The sequence below is a fragment of the Micropterus salmoides genome, unplaced genomic scaffold, assembly GCF_014851395.1.
Source record: "Micropterus salmoides isolate LMB-PRFRI ecotype aquatic unplaced genomic scaffold, ASM1485139v1 Ms_hic_scaffold_2, whole genome shotgun sequence".
Taxonomy (NCBI): Eukaryota; Metazoa; Chordata; class Actinopteri; order Centrarchiformes; family Centrarchidae; genus Micropterus; species Micropterus salmoides.
In genome coordinates, this window is record NW_024041150.1 from 48783515 (window position 1) to 48805676 (window position 22162).

General features: G+C 40.6%; 2 protein-coding genes and 2 long non-coding RNA genes across 4 annotated transcripts in view; 1 reads left to right on the forward strand and 3 right to left on the reverse strand.

Moving 5' to 3' along the window:
• Positions 1-22162, forward strand: part of LOC119912596 (zinc finger protein 721-like) — a 343224-nt gene that overhangs the window by 51918 nt on the left and 269144 nt on the right. The window lies entirely within an intron of this gene.
• Positions 307-7339, reverse strand: LOC119912780. Its single transcript, XR_005446234.1, has 2 exons — positions 6944-7339; positions 307-871 (listed from the first exon to the last, which is right to left on the reverse strand). It is a non-coding gene; the product is annotated as an uncharacterized LOC119912780 (long non-coding RNA).
• On the reverse strand, positions 9751-10397 carry LOC119912824. The gene is made up of 2 exons (XR_005446275.1): positions 10037-10397; positions 9751-9943 (listed from the first exon to the last, which is right to left on the reverse strand). It is a non-coding gene; the product is annotated as an uncharacterized LOC119912824 (long non-coding RNA).
• Positions 17131-22162, reverse strand: part of LOC119912748 (zinc finger protein 271-like) — a 29124-nt gene continuing 24092 nt past the window's right edge. The window contains exon 4 of the mRNA XM_038732039.1: positions 17131-17849. Within this exon, the coding sequence (XP_038587967.1) occupies positions 17337-17849 (513 nt within the window). The 3' untranslated portion in view covers positions 17131-17336. The remainder of the gene's footprint in view (positions 17850-22162) is intronic.

A 22162-nucleotide genomic window follows, 5' to 3' on the forward strand; every position in this document is an offset into this window, starting at 1 on the left:
ATCCGCTTAAAATTCGCATGACATTTAGATGGTAACATGGCTAATGTTTTACATATGTGAAGAAACAAGTACAAAATTCAAAGATACTTTGGGGAGGAGAACAGGAGAAGACTTTAAAACACAATGTTGGTAAGATGATTCGTATAAAATATTCAACTCCACGTTACCCGCGGTGGTGGGTGCTACTTTATTTCCTGTGTGACACTAAAGTTTCTGTAGTGTCAGCTTCTGTCAAGCTTAAGGCCATTGTACAAAAACAAGTCAAGGTACAGGTTTTATCACATTGCGATAATATCACAAATGCAATTAATCGTTCAGCCCTACAGACCATCATGATTTATTTAGACTGCAGGGGATGCTGGTGGTACAAACGGGAGGTGAAGTGGTCGCTGGGGACAAGAAGAGTAATCAGTGACCGGTGTATAATCCGGAGGTGTAGTGAGAAGACATTGTGAACATCTGGGTGTTGGCTGAGCAGTGACGGATCTGCTGCATAACATCTACAATTTAAGCAACAGTTAGGCAATGGTGTTGGCAGTAACGCATTACTGTATTATTAATTTATCCTAGTAACTAGTAATGTAAGGGAGTACCATTTCCAAGACAGTAATAATAATAATACTTTAATTAATCCAAGTAATGGGGTTGTACCGCGTTGCCAGAAGGTGATTTGTTTTGTGTCCAGGTACTTATACTCGTCAACAATGTCTACAGGTTTCCCATGGATGGTGGTGATGCCTGCGACAGCCAGTTTCTTCTGCTTGTTGGAAAAGGTCATCTTCTTAGTCTTGTTCACATTAAATTCCAGGCAGGAATTATCACACTATTCTACGAACTCATGAAGAGCTGAGTTGTGTTGCTGTAGGGGGGCCTGAAACAAAGATAGGACAGAAAAGTGTCATCAGCAAACTTGACCACATGATAGCTTGGCTGGACGGACCGGCAGTTAAGGGTGAGAGGACACAGCCTTGCAGGGAACCAGTTCATGTTTACAGACGATAGACTAGGGCAGGGTTCCCCAAACTACAGTCCGCCCCCACATTTGGACCGACTCCTCTGAACATTGGCAGAGACAAATTGTTTAATTTAAAAATGATATTATATATATATATATTTTAATCATCTGTATTTGATAATAAAAGCTTGGCTTTCAAACTAAAATCCCCATAGTTATTAACTATTAAAACTTCCCTTAGTTGTTTAATTGTTTGAATGGTACATTCAACATAACATCCTGACCAGCACGTGATACTAATCTACAGCACCTGTGCATGCTAGTCAGCAAGAAAATAGCCAAAAGGTTGGGAAAGAGAATAGTTGATTCAGAATGCAGGGTATTTTACAAACAGTTTTTTGTTCAATGCAAAGATATTGCTGTTTGTCTCATCTGTCAAGAAACAGTGTCTGCGCAGACACAATGAAACCCGATACAAAGACAAGTATGCCAGCTTGCAAGGTCAAATGAGAACAGATAAGGTGTCGAAGCTCGAAAGCGGACTATCAGCTCAGCAGAACAAGTTTGTACGTCAAACCCAGTTGAACCAGTCATCCAAGCTAGCTTTCAGGTAGCTAAGCTGATTGCAACCATTGGAAGGCCATTCAGTGAGGGTTCATCAAGAATTGTATAAATGCGGTCGCAGAGGTGTGCCTCGATAAGAAAGACGTCTTAAATGCGGTGAGTCTGTCCGCAAGTACAATTGCAAGACGAACTGAAGAAATGCGAGATAATGTATATGCCCAGCTGCAAGAGAAAGTGAAAGAATTTGAGAATTTTTTCCTCATTATCACTGGATGAGAGCAATGACGTGCAGGACACAGCACAGCTGCTCATTTTTCTTTGCGGTGTGAGCTCAACCTTTGAAGTGTCCGAGGAGCTGGCGGCCCTACAAAGTCTCCAAGGTACTACAACAGGGGAGGATATTTTTGATAAATTTGTGGAAAACGATGGAAGACTTGGATTTAAACTGGTCTAAGCCGGCCAGCATGACGGGGCTACTAGTATGGTTGGTGCGTCAAGGGGGCTAATAGGACATATGAACAGAGAAATGGAGGAAAGAGGTCTCACCACCCCGTTACAGGTCCACTGCCTGATTCACCAGCAAGGTTCTTAAGTGGGAATCTGTCACGAAGATGGTGGTGTCATGTATAAATTTCATCAGAGCAAACGGACTTAAAGACAGGCAGTTCCAAGCCTGTCTCTCAGAGCTAGAGTCTGCTCACGGAGATGTGCTTTACCACACTGAAGTCCGATGGTTAAGCCACCAAACTGAGAACGCTTGTTTGATAGGTAGTAAATGTTGGGAATACCATGTTTCTACACAGACATACACACTTTGTTTATAACATGGTTCAGTTCAAATGTTTTCTCATATTTTTTTTTTTTTTAGGTGACCCAACCATTTGAGCTTATTTGAATGGACCTTATTGGTAAATTGGCAACAACCACCAGTGGCAATCAGTATGTGTAAACATATCCACTGAAATTGAAACGTGCAGAGGAGGTGACAACAAATAATCAAGTTTGTCCACCAGTTCGAGGCTCCAAAAAGAATTTTGACGGACCACGGGACTCAGTTTGTGGATGCGGTAATGCTGCCTTTCTAATTAATAATTTTTTATGTAGAGCTTTATTTGTGGAATGATAGTAATATGTATTTAATGTGAAGTGTTGTCACTTGTAAATTTCTGAAATTACATTTTTATTAAATATGTAACAGATCAACAAGAGTGTATGTGCCAAATTAAGCATGAAAATAAGTCTCTGTGCGCCATACCACCCACAGACCAATGGTCTGGTTGGGAAGATGAATTGGACCATCCAAAAAACTAAGGGAAGCACAGCATGTCTAGGATGAAATTGTCGATTATAAGTTATATGCCAAAAAGTGCTACACATCAATTCAATGTTGCACCCCCCCCAAACCTTTGAAATATATTGACGCTGTAATGTTTGGGTTGTGAACCAAAAAACAAACCACCACCAAATTCTCCCCATTATTCTTAACGTTTGGTAGGGAAGCACGTTATCCTGCAGAGATTCCAGAGGATTATCAGGTTTGAGAAAATGCTAAATTATGGTTCAATACAGTATGAGGAAGGAATGTCAGACAACTTGACATTAAAAAGTGAATTAATCTGAATATTTTTTATTCAATGAAGTTTTATTTACACTGTCAATTCATCATCTTAAGATATCTCATTGCACTTGTCGTCCAGAGAGACCCTGAATTTCCCAATATTAACAAGCACTTAGTGACAAGGGAAAAGAAAATTTAACTTTTTACCGGCAGTTCCCAATGTTTATGCTTTCAATGGCCACTGGAAACTTTACCTAATCTATATCCCGCCACATTGAGTTTATACCAGTCCAACTTATCTTTTAAAAAAATCATTTTTACTTATTTTCTACAGGTGGACGAGGATGTCGTAAAATATGAAACGGTCTCCAAAGACATTGAACGCCTTGATGCAATCACGAGCATTGTCCAGGAAAATGTGTCACAGGTCCAGGATAAGACACGGCAGAGACTCACAACTTTGCAAGGGTGGAAGACTTGAGGCCAACTTCTTGGCCCCTTTACCATAACAGCACCGGAAGGCAAAAGGGCTGACCTACTTGCGGACAACAGTTGGAAAAAGGTGAATATTGACCACCTGAAACATTTTAAGATTCAGACGCCTCGGATTCCACACAGGATTGCCTCAGCACAAGTTGCCCATTGTGGGCAGTGGTGGTTAGATAGCAGCCTCAGCCCCTCACTGAGGAAAACCATGTGCCACATATATAGATGCAGAAGTAAAAATGTATGTTTTGCATTTTTTTTTTGTGAAGACATATACTGACTATCATGCACACCAATAATAGCTACAGTAACTTGACAATTACATCTGGGAATCACACAGTTTAGGCTTTGTCTTTGGTGATCAGGAAAGGAAATGTTATTATTTCAGCCATTTGTAACATTTATCTAAATCATTGGGCAACCCAGTAACAGATTAAGTGCATCTTCTTTCTCTTGCAGATGTGAATGATGTGTGGTGCTGGAAAACACTCAGATGTGCGGTGCTGGAAAACACTCAGATGTGCATGTGATTATGACCTTACAAACTGTTCTGCTGGGACATAGCAACGATTGCTCCCAGTCAAGGGCTTGAGAGTGAGGTAATGATGTTATAATTCTATGCCCTCAGCTTAAATTATTTCTTTATTGAAAAAAATCTTAATGTCTTGAGCTTTGACATTCTCATTATTATTGCAAGCAGGTAGTTGGAAAACTAGAGAAAAAGAAACACTGTATAATACTATAAACTAATATATGTCACGAATTTGCTTCTTCCAATACCACAATACTAAGTTTAATCAAGTGCATATTGACACAATATCCGATTCAAAAGCACCATAATATTTGTCATTCTACACATATTTCTTGGAAATATGCAGGTACACATGTAAAGTGTGTGTATAGAAGACAGAAATGTTCGATGGTAAGTTCAGCAGGGCAGAATACATTAAATACACTGTCGCGCAACATGCTGTGCTCAGTAATGGATAGTGTTGTTGTAAATATGTTGTAAATGTAAGAATGTGTTGTTGAAACACTGTATGACATAACTGGGTGACTTCACAGGTAATCAGTGCTTACCTTACTGTGCTGGTGCGACAGTACAACAAACAAAATGTGGATCAAGCTGTTGTCATTGACAATCATCTGGACGGGGAAAACCTCCAAACTCAAGGTTTGTAGAGAAACGTTTTTCCCCCCAGATTTACAACAGTGATGTCATTGTCATTTAAACAAAGGCAAAAGTACAGCAATTAGATATATTCATACATTGATTTGATTTTCAGATTGACCCACTGAGATATAAAATGATACTGGGAATTTTCAATGAACACCACCACTGGATGTTAACGGTAAAAGTGGGACATTATTATTAACTGTTGTAGTAACCACACAGATGAATTTTGACAGATTTAAAATAATGAATGATCTGTATAATGATATGTTTGTACTTGCCTGCTTTCATGTTTAAAGCTTTAAAATTCACAGCCTGAAACATGTTTCCCTCGAAAAATATAAAGGTTACATATCCTCATGAAAAGAAGACCCAGGTGAACATAAAACGGTGCCTGGAAACAACAAGGTGACAATGAATCAAATAAAATGAATATTAAAATAGTATAGAAGGTTATGAAATTGAATAAGCTTACTAAAATCTCTATATTGTTCATTAAGGGCATTCATGCGGAAGAGAGGATGTAAGGTCTCCAGATGGGCATGCAACAGTCGTCTACATGGGCTACAAAGAGACAGTACTACATCATGTGAGGTCTTTGCCTAGAAAGTGAGTGTAACTGGTTCTTAACGCCAGTTTTTTTAACCATGATTTAGTGACTAAATGCAGGAACATTAATACTGGTTACTTTACAAACTTCTGACTGGTACTATGCATATCCTGTGTTGAGTATTTAACTTTCTTTATGAGTGTTAATTAATAGACGTAATGATTTGTGTATTCAATATGCCATCTTAAAACATGCTTATCAAATCTATTTTCCATCAGTTTGCTGAGTGCATATTCCAGAAGGGCTGTCAACCGCATGAGAATGAACATAGCGTCCACTCTCCTCCGTGAGAGCGGTGCGTTTCCCTTTTGGCTTATACTTTGTGTGTCTTGAAAACTGTGTTGTACTTTAAACAACAACAACAAAATTAAGTTTATACCGTAATGACTGAGGATAAGTACTCATCAGTGCCACAAGAAGATTTTAAGCCTGATTTGCAAGAAGTCGCAGAGCTCGCCAAAAGTCTGGCTGTAACTCGTTGCTTTTCCCCCCATCAGTGAGTGATTGACTCTTGCCAGCAGTCGGCCAACTCGACATCCCCATCCGCCCAATGAGAGGAGGCAGCTGGTGGAGCAGGCAGCTACTTTTTCATTACAAAACATTTTTTGCTCACCTCCAACTGTCTCTGTAGCACAGACAATCCCTGCTGCCCACTTGTGGCAGTCCAGTCTTTCACAGGCTACCGGTCTCCACCTAGTCTCTCACATAGCAAATGATGGTTACTAAGCAACATACATCAAAGGCTAGGATTATTAGAACTATTTATTTAAATCTATCCCATCAGTGCGTAAAATGAACAGGCTATTGAAATTTGCTGAGTGTGTTTACGTGTATAACGCAAACCCTATTTGTCACGGAGTGATACAGATCTGAGCAAATGAATTCGCTCATTATATCACTACTATGAACCAATCAGATTGCTTAATTTGAGCTACCGGTTTTATAAAAGTACAGGTAGGTCAAGGCTCGACAGGAAGTGTGTTAGTAGCTGAAGTGTTTATTCATTACTTTTAGTAATTCCTTTATATTTTAAAATGTACTTGTTCACTAAAACCTTCTATGCATTTATCATGTCAGGCACTTGATTGTCAAACTTCCCACAGGCCAAACTTTAAAGAGGATGTGCTGAAAAGCTGAGCACCAGTGGAGGAAAACTAAACTCCAGACTGACTCTGAACTCAACAAAGAGTCTCCAAAAATAAGCTACTATGAGCACGACAAAAACTCACAGAATAATAATGCAGGCAGACTGTTTTTCACGGTGATAAACTCACGAGGAAATATAATGACTGCTTCATTTTTCACCATCAGTTTATGCGCGCTCCCGACACAAAACATGCTGCACCGCGCACGCGCTACGCGGGACACCCGTAAAACAAAGAAAAGAGAAACGCTCGTGAGTTTTTCTTTCAGCTTCCTCTCTTCAAGATGAAAACAGGAATCACGGAGACACTTTGGAAATCAAACCACGTCAACACAAACCCTGGAGCGGGTTTTCAGGCTCTGATCTCTAACAACAGAATGAACGGATGATACACGGACCCTCGAGACTCTTCCTCGTGTCTTTAGTCTCGTGATGAAGTCATGAACACTGACCTGAACATCGGTGCTATCAGAGCACGAGGCTGCTGTTTGGCTCCTGTGGTCCGGGTTCTGGTTCTCCATCGTCCTGCAGGTCTGTGACTGGTGGACCGTGTTGTCCTGGACTGAGTCTGGATTCTGGTCTCGGAGCTCTTCAGGCTGATAATGCGTTCCTAGTTCCCAGTCGGAACTTTCAACTTGAACGCCTCCTGAAGTCGGATTTCCGGTCTTTTCCTCCCTCCCCTACTTCGCCTCCGTTTGCGCGTTCACGCTGAGGGTTTGTCCCAATCCCAATGTCCACCTTCAGACTTTGCGCGTTCCCGGGAAGTCCGTGAGGGCTCAGGGCTGTCCCACTGTCAAATCGTCAAGTGCGCGAGGGCTCTCTCGCGGACATTTTGAGCCCTTTATGGACCCTTTTCGAAAGTCCGCATTTCTGCAGACTTTGGCTGAGGGAACTGCCCACAGTTCATAGCGGTATGACGTGAAACACCGGGGTTACCGGGGGAATCCCGGTAGCGACAGAAAAATCACGGCAAATCCGCGTTATAAGAGAAGAAAACAGTAAACAAACAAGCATCAACACCAACAATGATGCTAATATTGTTGAAAGCTTTCTTAACTTCAATCACCTTATTACACACTTAGCCTAGTTTTCACTTAATGATGCTGTTTGACCAACAATAGTGATTATTGATAAATATATATTGACATTTAGGCTACCTCTCCTCCACTCTGTAGGACAAGAGCCTGCAGGACTTAATAAGGCAAAAACATAAAATAAAAAGTGTGCAACGTGTTTCAGCGTCGTCAAGGTGCTAAAGTGGCAAAGTGCCGTCCCGTTGACAGCATTTTGAGCCCTTGCAGCCTCTTGCACTCAATCAATTTCCAAGTGATGTCAGTAAAGTCTGTGAGGGGTCAGGGCTTAGGGGGGATATGGGGATTGGGCCATTTAGTGCCATCAGAAACCAATGAGGGCGGAGTGATAAAACCCTCCAATGCTGAGCGAACATCGGTGATTTCTATTGTGAAATGTTGTATTGGTGTATTTGTGAATGTAATTTTTTCCATATAAAATAAAGAGGTTCAAAACATGTAGCCTAGTCTTTTACAATCAATATCAATCTCATCATAAAAGAATATAATGTATTTCTTAAATAATAGCTGCATCAGTCAAAAGCTTGTAGAATATCCTAATCTAAATTATCAAAATAATTTGGTACATATGGCCTAAAATAAAATAAATGGCAAATGGTTTCAGTTTTGTTATTGCAAATTACTTTTCCTCAGCATCAATCCTAACTCTTAATGCAACTGTTTGATATCACCACCCACAGACAACAGCACTGGTATATTTTTATATAAAAAGCGATGGTAGGTAAACTTACCTCTGTACCTTTCTCGGTCTCAATTCTGGGCCCTGTTTCAGAAAGCAGGCTTAACAAAATCTGAGCTTATCCCTGAGCTCTGGGTTGATTGAGCCTGAGGTGGGAAACTCACTGAGTTTTCAGTTCCACAACAGCTGATCAGAAAATTTCAGTCAACTCTGAGTATGTTGAGCCTGATTGAAGCTCCAATACTACGATTCACTATGGCAACGGGTAAATAAAGGCAGAGCCTCCATTTTAATCAGGTGGAGCTATAAAAATGAATGCTGCCAACGCGGACCATGACTGGCTCTAAAACGCAGGATTGGAGGAAGGATCAATGCGTTAACATTATTAAGCTACAACACAGAGTTGCTCATTCATCATTTACCAGACAGGAATTTCCTTAATGAATGATAAAGTGCTGCAGCCCATGACGTGATTTTAAATACGAAGGCTATATTTATTAAGCTGTAACCCGACGGGACAAAATGCCTTGTGGCATTTTTTTACAATAAACTGATCAATGAGCAGTAATCTTTCATATTGTAGTCTGATTGGAACATTCGTATCTTATGCTGCGTTCCAGGCAAATGGCAAATTTTCGACCTCCAACTACAAAAACTACCCCGGAACGCCATCTGAAGTCAGATTTACTACTACTTCAGATTTACTACTAGAAAAAATATGTACCCCGTTTAGGTTTATGTAGAAATATGTTAGGCCTATTAGGTAGCTGGCTACAGTAAATAATCTCAAAGTAATCTTTGCATAAAAGTTATTGTTAAAAATGCCAAAACAAGTGTAACCTACGACACTTGAGGGTTACCAACTGATGTAGCTAGAGGAGTACACAGTTAATTAGTAACTTATAAGCTATTTATGGCAGTTGTTTGCATTTAAACTGCCATCCTTTTAATTAACACCTAAAGCACTGCTGAGGGTGCAACTGTGTGCACACTTTGTCACGGACAGCCATGGTTTTCATTCACTTTCGGCGTCATGCACCACCGTGCACCAAGTCGGAAGTTTCAACTGGGAAATATCCCAGTTCTGACCGGTCTCAAACGCATCATATGCTATCAACTGGAGATAATGTGACTATTTCTGAGTGAGGATGACTGATGTGGTGCAGCTGGAACAAACAGGCCTAAATAAGGTTTGAAAAATTAATTTTCAACATTATCTGCTGATAGTCTTAATGTGTTTTGACAGGATTAATGAAATATGAAAGGAGCAAGATTTTATTAATGTAAAATAGACGTCAGTTTGAATCTAGACACATTTTCACTGCAAAAAAATTAAAAATTAAAAATTAGGGGCATGTTTTTACTGTTTGTAGGAACTTTGCATGTTTATTTATTTTTAATTACACTTAATTCTCCACCTTATTTAAGTGTCACTCACTGTTACGACCCTGGCTCAAGGGCGGCAACATAGAGGAGTCACAAACATCTATAATGATCAAAATAAGGTTTATTGCAAACAAAGTTCAACAGACAAAGAACAACGGTGGCTGCTGCTGAAGATGCTGCTGCTCCTGGCTGCAGTGTGTGAAAGAGCGAGTGGGTGGAGCTAGACAAGGGCCTTTAAAGGCTGGACAGCAGGCACAGGAAATTGGGGAAATGATGGGGAGGAGTTTTCAGGATAGCTGCAAAACAGGGAACAGAGTAACTTTGGACATAACACTCACTTATTGAATCCGCCTCCTTCAGTTCTCTTCACACTCACAGACCTTACGTACCTCTGCTGCAAACACGTCAGTGTGCCCCGCTTCTTACGGTCTCTTCCTGGTCACTTTAGTAGCAGGCTAAGTTGTAAAAGCACTGTGTCTCCCTCCATGTTGTTAGAGAGTTTGAGTAGACAGCTGCGTGCAAACGCAGAGAGAGTGGCAGGGCTGTACGGTGAGGGAGAGAGACGAGCAAACGCTGGCAGGACTTTACGAAACATTAATTAACTCTACATCAAACTCTATAGTTTTGCCTCGTCCAGGCAATTGGTCTTTGTGCAGCCGGGGAAAAGCAACTGAGGCCGCCGGACTCGGCGCCTGCAGCCTGCTTGCTCCCTTGCGAGGTTTTAATGTCATGTGACATGAGCTGCGTTTCTACCAAAGGAACTTTACCCTGGAACTAGGAACCTTTGGAGGAACTCACTGCGTTTCCACTAGAGGGACCAGGGTCTAAATGTAGTTTGGGGGTCTTCATTTTACCTCCTAAAAGTCCCTGCATGGGGGGGTAGTACTTTCCGAATGTAGCGGTACTTTGGGGGGCGGGGCTTGCCTTGCAGGGAATTTCTGAATGGGCGAGTAGAGGCTACTGGCTTTAACTGGAGAATGTCAGGTGTTTGTCTGCTACTGCTCCTCTCTTTTCCACCATTGTTTGCAAACCAGTAAATCACAATCAGCAGTCAAATAGCACACACGTCTCGCCGCTGTCCGCCTGAGATCAATCGTCGGCATTGAATGTAAATAACAGCCTGCCTGGGTGTGTTTACAGCGAACAGCTGATGGCGTTACTACTGGGTCCAGAGTTGTGGCTTTTAAGTTTTCATGAGTCAGGAAGTTTCAACACAGAGCTGAAGTCGGTCTCCTCCTCTTAAAAACCAGCTGAACAGCTGATTACAGCAGGTAATTAAAGCTCATTAAAAATCCCGTTCCTCCGACGCTCAGGCGACACAGACATGAGTCCTGCAGCTGATCTGCAGCTCTTGTCGCTGGAGATGTTTTAATAACCTTCCAAACTGTCGCAATTTTATTTTTGCCGTCGTTTTATCTGAGCTGGAGTTATTTTAATTACTTGATGGTTTTATCCAGTTTGTTATCCACACGTCTCGCAAATGTCCGCCTGAGATCGTATGTTGGCATAAAATTTATAGTTGGGAAACAGCAACCAGCGTTCAGCAGTGTGTTTACAGCGAGCAGCTGATGGAGTTACGCTAAATACTGGGTCAGAAGTTGTTGTTTTGAGTTATCAGGAAGTTTCTACAAGGAGACAAAGTCGGTCTCCTCCTCTCCAAAACAAGCGCAACAGCTGATTACAGCAGGTAAAGCTGTCGCGACTTTATTTTTGTGCTGCTTTCTCTGTGCTGGAGTTATTTTAGGAATATTATGGCTTTATCTAGTTTGTTATAAAATGTGTAACAAACTTTATCGTGTGTCTCTTCATTATACTCCCACACAACAAAGCTGCTGCTTAAACGGTCAAGCACAGCCTGTAGTTTTTCATTATATTCCAGTCAAATCTGATGTTCATTTATATATTAAGTGTTGCTCATAGTGGTTACAAATAACGATGCCTGTGCATCGCTGTGTGCGGCGTGCAGGCCTACAGCCCACGTCAGCTGGTTAATTTGCCTAATCTTGGCAGGTCTTTAGACCACGGTGGGAAAGCACACAACTGTGGGCTGAAGGATCCTTTAAGTTCCTTGAAAAGAGATCTGGGGACTTAAAAGTCTCGGGGACTTTTGGTCAAAAAGCGCCTATGGTGACGTTTTGCAGTGCCGGCGAAAGTTGGTCACAATTTCTAACCAGCATGCCCGATTTTAAGTCCAGCATGCATCACGTTACGTCAGAGCTGCGCAGCTCCGCGTGAAATCAAACTCACCTAATAGTCCATGTATCATGTGTGTTTTTGTGAAGGAAGCGCCGTCTCATGGTGAAACCCTGCAGCTGAATGAAAGGGGCTTGAATGGGCGTTTCCTGTGAATCTCCCAGTGGCTGATAACAGCTGCAGCTGTTTTCCATTGTGATATTTGTGGCTCATTCTAATGCATGCAGTCAAACAAACTTTATTTATACAGACACAGAAAAGTCAGCAGCTGTAGTAAATCATAACCACTGACAGGAAGTTAAGAGTCAAGTTGAACCACATCAGAACTTTCTACACCGCCAGGATTTAGAAGCTGCTGGAAGCTGCTGTGTTTACATTTTGAACCCGTCAGAATTTGTCATATTTTCTGAAGAACCACAAGAAATATTGTTGAAAGGAAACAGTTCATTAAACGTCCAGTTTCAAATAATGAGTCAAAGCTTCTCTTTGTGTCGACTAATTTAATGAGAACATTGAAAAGGACTCGAGTCTCCTGCTCAGATTATTACAGCACCAACCCCAAAGTTAAACAGAAAGCAACACATTTACTGACAGAACAGAAAGCAAACTGCTGTTAAAATGGAGTCAGATAATGAAGACACGATAATATTTGATTCAATCAGACTTTCACAAGAACAACGTTTGTTCACACTGAACACAAATGCCGTCTGTAGTGTTTTTTGTAGTCCCCGTTTATTCAGCGCCTCTTCCTCCTCCTCACTGGATCAAACCACAGCAGTTTAAACCCAGAGGCATCCAGTGGACCTGGTTCAGGCCTCAGAAACATTTGGACTGTGATTTTTGCCCTGTGTCGGAGCAGGTACATTTACATACATTTATTCATTTAGCTGACGCTTTTATCCAGAGCGACTTACAATTGCTATACATGTCAGAGGTCGCACGCCTCTGGAGCAACTAGGTGTTGCGTCTTGCTCAGGGACACATTGGTGGATGTCTCACAATGGGAATCCCACACCAAAGTCAAGCATCTTATCTATGCGCCATCACCACCCCCTTAGGTATATACAGACATCATGTGATCTAGTTAGTTTGAAGCATAAAGAGTTCTTCAGACTTTGATCTCAGAACTCAGCAGAAACGTCTTTAGACTCTTTCCTCCAGCTTGTTTTTTCTTGTCTATCTAACGATGATTTTAGTACTCAAAAGCTTCTACAAATTATTTTATAGATTCATCAAAGCATCATTTAAGAAGTACTGTTGCTTGGCGGTGCCCCTGCCATCATAAGCACGTCGTGGTCACACAATGTACGTGCAAAGTGCGACAGTAATAAATGTCTGTGCAAGAGTGTGCTATATAGCTAAATGGATTAAACAAAGCATCGATGCAAAGAATTTGAATTTTCAATGAATAATAATTTAATAATAATAATCTTTATTTGTAGAGCACTTTTCAAAAACAAGTTACAAAGTGCTTTAACAAGTGTAAAGACAATAATACCCAAGAGACAATAATACAAAAACAATACAAGATAAAATCATGAAAACATTGAAAAGACTAAAATACATGTTTAAGATAAATATAAAATAAGTAAAATACAATAAAATAAAAGGGTTAAAATAAAGTCAAATAAGATCGGGAAAAGCTCTCCTATAAAAGTGTGTTTTAAGAAGGGACTTAAAAGAGTTCACTGACTCAGCCGACCTGATTTCCTCGGGCAGGCTGTTCCAGAGCCTCGGGGCCCTGACAGCAAACGCTCTGTCCCCTTTAGTTTTCAGTCGAGACTCTGGAACAGACAACAGACCTCTGCCCGAGGATCTCAAGGTACGTGCTGGTGCGTATGGGACTAAAAGGTCAGAAATATAACAAGGCGAGAGGCCATGAAGAGCTTTAAAAGTGATCAATAGAATTTTAAAGTCAATTCTAAAACATACTGGGAGCCAGTGTAATGAAGCTAAAATAGGAGTAATGTGGTCATATTTCTTTGTTCTGGTTAAAAGCCTGGCAGCTGAGTTCTGGACAGTCTGGAGTCGATCAATAGATTTTTGGGTTAAACAGGTGAAAAGGCTGTTGCAATAATCCAGGCGTGATGAGATGAAGGCGTGTAAAATGGTCTCGGTGTCCTTAAAAGTTAACATAGATCGAATTTTAGCTATATTTCTAAGTTGATAAAAACATGATTGAACAAGCTTTGTGGTGTGCTGCTCGAAATTTAAATTACTATCAAACCAAACACCAAGGTTCTTTGCTACAGGCTTAATGTGATTTACTAGCGAACCAGCAGATGGCAGTATTTGATTTGCCCAACAGAATCTATTACTTTCAGTAAAAATTTTGTAAGTATTACATCAAGTGGGCCGGAGGACACTCTCATTTGTGATACTGTTTTTAAAAGCTCAGACAAGTCGATGGGATAAAACTGATTAAAACTCTCTTGTTGCTGGTGAGGAACCTCTGAGTAAGAGGCCACGGGGGTAATAGAGGCTCTGATTGACACCACCTTATTGGTAAAATAAGATAAAAACAATTCACAGTCATCATTACTTCCAGCTGAGGCACAAGGAGGGGTTGGGTTTACCAGCTGATCCACAGTCTTAAACAGAAACCTGGGGTTGTGTTTATGTGTAGTAATGAGTTCAGAAAAATAGTGTGTTCTCGCATCCTTAACCATGTTATTGTAGTCATCAACATGAATATTAAAATCGCCACAAAGAACAATTCTGTCATAATTTAAAACCAGAGTAGATAAAAATTCAGGAAGTTCTGATAAAAATCCTCCAGGCGTTTTGGGGGGCGATAAATTATAACATATGATAGGTTGCAGCCCTCCGAGTTTAAGAGTGAGAACTTAAAAGGAGTTAAATTCATCACAGCGTACTTGATGACATTTTAAATTTTTCCTATACACGCTCACTAGCCCACCACCACGACCACTGACCCTCGGTTGACTAAAGCAATCATATTGAGGTGGACACAGTTCAGCTAGCTGGCTATAGTCATTCATTTGCAACCAGGATTCAGTTAAAAACATAAAATCTAGATTTGCAGACAAGATAAAATCATTTAAGATAAAAGTCTTACTTGACAGTGATCTCACATTGAAGAGAGCCATTTTAAATGAGTTTGTTCTGGGTGCTGGAGTTGGTGCAGTTGTCCTAATCCTTAAGAGATTACTATATTTCTGTGTGGGATGTGCACATTTCGGTTTACTGGTCTATGCGTGATGATGACAGGAATAGAAGTCTGTGGAACAGCGCTGGGAGCAGACGGCTTTACATGCCAGCAGGTGGAGACAGTTGTTAGTGGCAGTGAGGCAGAGATCTGTTCAGTGAGCGGTGGTGTGTCCAGGTGTGCTGCATGAATGATGAGTCATTCACGTAAGTCATGTGTGGACCGCACCACATGCTGTATGTGCGCAGCTAACATTTCTGAGCCCCGTTTGTTTGGGTGAAGTCCGTCTGTCTTAAAAAGAGAAATTCTTTGCCAGAAAATATTAAAATTATCCACATAAAACACACGGTGAGCCCTGCAGGCGGACTGGAGCCAGTCGTGGAGGCCAAGGAGTCTACTGAAGCGGCCAGCACCGCGACCGACTGTGGGAATGGGACCAGAGATAAAAACGGACTTTCCACACTGCTTTAAAAAGTTAAAAAGACGGTTAAAATCTGATTTTGTCAGCTCAGACTGCCGAAGAGCTGTGTCATTTGTTCCCACATGGACTATCACTCTTGTGATGGAGACGGGAGCGACGGCATCAGGTCCTGGAGTTTTTATTTTTAAATGTCAGCCGTGGTGGCACCGGGGAAGCAGCGAGTGGTAGCGTTAAAGAAACGGATGTTTCTGGTTATGGAGTCACCAATTATTAGTGTGGTTGGGGAGAAAAGAGGACGGGAGATGCCGGTTGTGTGGTTCCAGAGCAGGACTGAGCAGAATCGGTGTCGGATGACTAAAATCCTTAACCCAAGTAAAACTTAATTAAATAAAAAGGATATAAAAAATGTAACGAAAAAGAGTGGATTAAAACTGGATAAGAGTTCGGTTTAAGACGGAGCTTCCGACAGGTGGCTACAGACGCCAACGCATGTGCAGAGAGCATGAATCACCGGCATTTCTCTCAGTGCTCCGGTGACAAGTCCAACTACATTTTGAACTATTAGCGGCAGGTGGGGAGGGGTACGGTACGCTACGGTAGGTTGTTGTCTTAAATGTTACTTGCACACTGCTCATAAAATCATTTTTCTCATTGCACGTAGGCTTATTTGTTTTTAAGGGCACATGCGAGAGCCCGGTGTGGGTGGAGATAATGAGCAGATTGCAGTGAACAAACAGAGGAGAGAGCGTCACACCCACTTTTTCTGTTTTATTAAATAGCAACATTTTTGCAGTTATGTAATTGCACATGACGTCATAGCGATTAGATTAATCGTGCAGCTCTAGTGTATACCTGTTTATATTACACTGTAGTCCACCTTAATTGAATGTTGAAAAGGTGTATACGACATTTATGACAGGTTCAAAGTGTTGTTCCGTTAGTCGGATTGACAGTCACATTTTTCAATAAAAAAAAAAAAAATAAAATATATATATATAAATAAAAGTTGAACAAACAGATGTTGAGAAAGTTTTCGTTGGGGATAGATCAATGTTAACTTTTAAGGACACAGAGACCATTTTACACGCCTTCATCTCATCACGCCTGGATTATTGCAACAGCCTTTTCACCTGTTTAACCCAAAAATCTATTGATCGACTCCAGACTGTCCAGAACTCAGCTGCCAGGCTTTTAACCAGAACAAAGAAATATGACCACATTACTCCTATTTTAGCTTCATTACACTGGCTCCCAGTATGTTTTAGACTTGACTTAAAATTCTATTGATCACTTTTAAAGCTCTTCATGGCCTCTCGCCTTGTTATATTTCTGACTTTTAGTCCCATACGCACCAGCACGTACCTTGAGATCCTCGGGCAGAGGTCTGTTGTCTGTTCCAAGTCTCGACTGAAAACTAAAGGGGACAGAGCGTTTGCTGTCAGGGCCCGAGGCTCTGGAACAGCCTGCCCGAGGAAATCAGGTCGGCTGAGTCAGTGAACTCTTTTAAGTCCCTTCTTAAAACATACTTTTATAGGAGAGCTTTCCCGATCTTATTTCACTTTATTTTATCCCTTTTATTTTATTGTATTTTACTAATTTTATATTAAATTTTCATGCTCTTATCTTTTTTTTGTATTATTCTTTACACTTGTTAAAGCACTTTGTAACTTGTTTTTGAAAAGTGCTCTACAAATAAGGATTATTATTATTATTATTATAATTTGAAGTTTGGAAAAAGGTAATAAATGCCAATATACTGTAGGATATCTGAATATGAAAAGGTTAAAATCATAATATATTGTGACTTAATATCGTGATAATATCGTATTGTGTGGTTTCTGGTGATTCACACCAGATTCACAGGAAGCAGCTTGCTTGACTCGGAACTCAGGAAGCAGCTTGACTGTCAGTGGATTTTAAAGTGACTGCGATGAGCAAAAGCTTTCCCACATTGGTCACACCAGTACAGTTTCTGTCCAGTGTGAACACGTCTGTGTCCTATTAGGTGACCTAATGTAGTGAAAGCTTTCCCACACTGGTCACACCAGTACGGTTTCTCTCCAGTGTGAACACGTTGGTGTGTTTTTAGGTCACCTGATGTAGGGAAAGCTTTACCACACTGGTCACAGCTGTACGGTTTCTCTCCAGTGTGAACACGTTGGTGGACTTTAAGAATATCTGATCTAGTGAAAGCTTTCCCACATTGGTCACAGCTGTACGGTTTCTCTCCAGTGTGAACCCGTTGGTGTGTTTTTAGGTCGCCTGATCTAGTGAAAGCTTTCCCACACTGGTCACAGCTGTACGGTTTCTCTCCAGTGTGAACACGTGTGTGTATTTTTAGTTCATGTGATCTAGTGAAAGCTTTCCCACACAGGTCACAGCTGTACCGTTTCTTTCCAGTGTGAAGCCTCTGATGAATCTTTAAATATGAAGATGATGTTGTGAAGGATTTGTCACAGTGCTGATATTTTAGTCCCACTCCTCCTCTCCGTTTCTATATCAAAAGACAGACACACACAGAGAAAGACAGTGAGATGTCACGGTGGAGCGAGCTATCAAGAACCATAAATGTGGCTGACACCAATGAGACTACTGTAAACCTGTTTCCATGACAACAATGTGCAACTGTTTCCATGACGTGTGATTTATCGTTTATCATTTTTTTAAATGCATATGGTAATGCTTATTATAACACATCTTGTCAAATTCTGAGTAATAGTGTGAATTAACGCTGTTATTACAGCTACTTTATGAAGAACAAGATCTGTTTTGTAAATCACAAGACTATTACCCGGAAGATTTGAGAGGAGCGCTAGAGAGAAGATAAGAGTGGCGGGCGAGAACAGTGAACTAAAATACTCCTGTCCGTTGTTGTACAGCTGGTCTACCACGCAAACACGGTAATTACCAAATTAACCTCCTATCATTCCTGTAAATTTTGAGTAAAATGCCTATCCAAGGCATATCCATAGTAAATACAGTTCTTGAACCATTTGAAGTAAATGCATGCTTCTGGAAGTGTCTAATCCAAAAGTCACAATCACCGTAAATACTACTGGAATTGATTAACATAAGTTTGAAAACATCAAATGTTTTTTTTTCCGTTTCTGCTTAAAAACGGTTGCTAACAAATGCATGCAGACAGCTATAACAGGGACTTAGCGGGAAAACACCAACTTAGTCCAATTTAAAATTTTATATGAAAAATAGAAAATTGTGAGGTTTTACTAAGGTTCTGTCTCAGACCAGTATCTAATGAAAATTCAAAGAGGTCAAGTTAAAAGAAAAAAAATTCCCAAACGGTCTGAAACATCAAAAAATTTATACAAGATGAACAAACAGATGTTGAGAAAGTTCTTTGGGGATATAATCTGCAGTTGGAAAAAAGGTAATAAATTCCAATATATTGTTGAATATATTGTAATATGAAAAGGTTGAAATTAGTAATAATTAGTTGTAATCGATTACGTCAACGAATCGCTGCATCTGGGGCGAGTTCAGCGTCGACAAACGTAGCAACTGTTTTTTCAACGGAAACGGTGGTTCCCTGAACACCCTGCTGTGTACGCAAGCGAATAAACACAAATAATCGTTAGATTTATCAACTTCAAAACTAATCGATATGTACAGCCCTAGTTAAAATTATAATATATTGTGACTTAAGTATCTAATTTTTTGCCTATGTAGGAGAGCCCTGTTTATCCATATTATAGCAGTGACATTAGTAGTAGTTTGTTTCGCTGGCCTCCACAGTACGTAAACTAATTTAATTTTCATTAGTAGTACTCCATAATTTATAACAACAATCTGATATTTCTAAAATTAAATTGTTTTCTGTGGTTTTATACATTAGACTCATATTTAACATTTTCTTGTACTTTTGTTACTAGGTAAGCTAAGTACTATGTATAGCAATAAAAAACAAAAGTTTTAACTGCATTATGTCATGGTATCCATTTCTTAAAATAAGGAGAAAAAAGAATATTGGCCAATATATCGGCATATCAGATTTTGAAATCCTTGAATACTGAAATCGGCATCGGACTTAAAAATATTCCCATATTGGTCGGCCTCTAGTGACAAGTTTTGAGTTGCCTGTAACTAGGGATGGGGATCGATACACTGTTCTAAAAAGGACCCAGATCCAAACTTTCTCAAAACACAAAAATCAATAAAAGGTCTGAGTTTATCGATACTGCTATTGAGACTAGGGGGTCCTATAATGTTATGTCTCAAGCGTCAAATCTCATTCAAATTGAACAGCAGCAGATATGAAGAGGAGGAAGGACTGATGCACACAGTTTCTTTCTAAACGTCACTTGATATTGTGGTGTCATTTTGACTTTATATAGTGATGTTATGTGGTAAAAAAAACAACATTTAGTTGTAGTAAAAATATTCAATTATAATCCTATAAATAATTTAAAAACAACCAGGCAGCTAGTGTGACACACTTAATCTTTGTGTATTTATTTTAAGTCCTGTCATCTCAATATCTAACAATGTTATTGCACATTGATTATTTTCCTCAAATGGTGGTCTACAGGTCAGTGGTGGTCGACAGGTCAGTGGTGGTCTACCCCGTTGACCACCAACCCGTATTTCAACATTGGTTTTCAGTCTGAACATCTAAGACCACTTTTCTAGGGCTGAAGGTAACGACGATTTTTCGGTTCCGGGATCAGCTGTGACTTTACTACCCAAACTCATAGCCCAACCAGACGGAGAACAATAACAACAAACGCAAGTGTGGTACATTTGCAGTAGGGATGGGGATCGTTCATTTTTATTGATACCGTTATTGAGACTGCTTAACTATCCGATTCTTTATCGACACCACTATCGATACTTCAGTATCGTTTATTTAGTGATGGTTATTTGATAAGACCAGACCCAACAGACATGAGGCTGGCCTGCACAGTATGAGGAAAATATTCAATGTGCGATAAACCTTATATATTGAGATGATATATCACTTGCTCAATGATCCTAAGAAAGGTGAGAAATCAGCCCAGAACCCACACGGGAGGAGCTGGTCAATGACCTGAAAAGAGCTGGGACCACCGTTTCCAAGGTTACTGTTGGTAATACACTAAGACGTCATGGTTTGAAATCATGCATGACACGGAAGGTTCCCCTGCTTAAACCAGCACATGTCAAGGCCCGTCTTCAGTTTGCCAATGACCATTTGGATGATCCAGAGGAGTCATGGGAGAAAGTCATGTGGTCAGATGAGACCAAAATAGAAGTTTTTGGTCATAATTCCACTAACTGTGTTTGGAGGAAGAAGAATGATGAGCACCATCCCAAGAACACCATCCCTACTGTGAAGCATGGGGGGTGGTAGCATCATGCTTTGGGGGTGTTTTTCTGCACATGGGACAGGGCGACTGCACTGTATTAAGGAGAGGATGACCGGGGCCATGTATTGTGAGATTAAAGCAATCAAGAATGGTGGTGATCAGCCACCTGCAGGATCACGCTTGTCAAAGCTGAGCCAGAACCTAGATGACCCGGCCAGCTTGGGTCCTTTTGCCATTTCCACTGAGCAGGAGAAGCACAGGAGGAACCAACCAAGAGGTGGAGACAGGCAGCAGTTACGGACGAAGTTTCGTTTGGAGGCAAGAAAAGAATGTAATAATTTCAATGTTTTTTTCCATCAGGTAATGGTCCTCTACTTAGATGGCCCGAGAAGTCAGCTGGAGGCGAGGTTCCCTGACCGGCCATATTTTATTTTTTTACCGGCCAATTTGCCTTTTGTGTCACATACTTTTATTTGACGTAATAAAGGTACTATGTCAATTACAAACAAAGAGGACAAAGTTTGAAGCAAAAATTATATTATTGCCATTAAATGTACTTTTACTAAAATAACAGTAAATTGTTTTATAAACTTATAAGATGTTTATTAATCATTCACCTTAACCCTCATCACTGCTCACTCTTAATCACGCTTCATCATTCAAATTAAACCTCATCAGACTGCTCACTTTCTCCAATCCCCCTCTACTACGGCACTATGCTGTAACGCTGACAACAAGGGGCGTTCAAAACGGAAGCAGAACAATTAAAATTATAATCTTAAAAACAAAAAACTGTGTTTACTGCTACTGCGCATGAGCAAGATATGGGATTGACTTTAAACCACAGCTCTCTCTGGTACAACCCACTAAGAATGAGCTTGTGACAGCAGCACACTGACTACACACCATGTTATTACTTCTATAATTGTATTTTAATAAACCACCAGTAAGCAGTGTAATTAAATAAATCTTTCAATCCTAGAGACGTTCCTGTCTCAGCTCATTAAGAAAATAATAACGCAGGCAGACTGTTTGTCACTGTGATAAACTCACCAACACACGAGGAAATATAATGACTCTGCTTCACTTTTCACCATCATGGTTTCGTCTGCGCGCTCCCGACACAACACGGGCTGCACTGCGCAAGCGCCGCGCGGGAAACTCCCAGAACAAAGAAAAGAGAAACGCTCGTGAGTTTTTCTTTCAGCTTCCTCTCTTCAAGATGAAAACAGGAATCATGGAGACACTTTGGAAATCAAACCACGTCAACACAAACCCTGGAGCGGGTTTTCAGGCTCTGATCTCTAACAACAGAATGAACGGATGATACACGGACCCTCGAGACTCTTCCTCGTGTCTTTAGTCTCGTGATGAAGTCATGAACACTGACCTGAACATCGGTGCTATCAGAGCACGAGGCTGCTGTTTG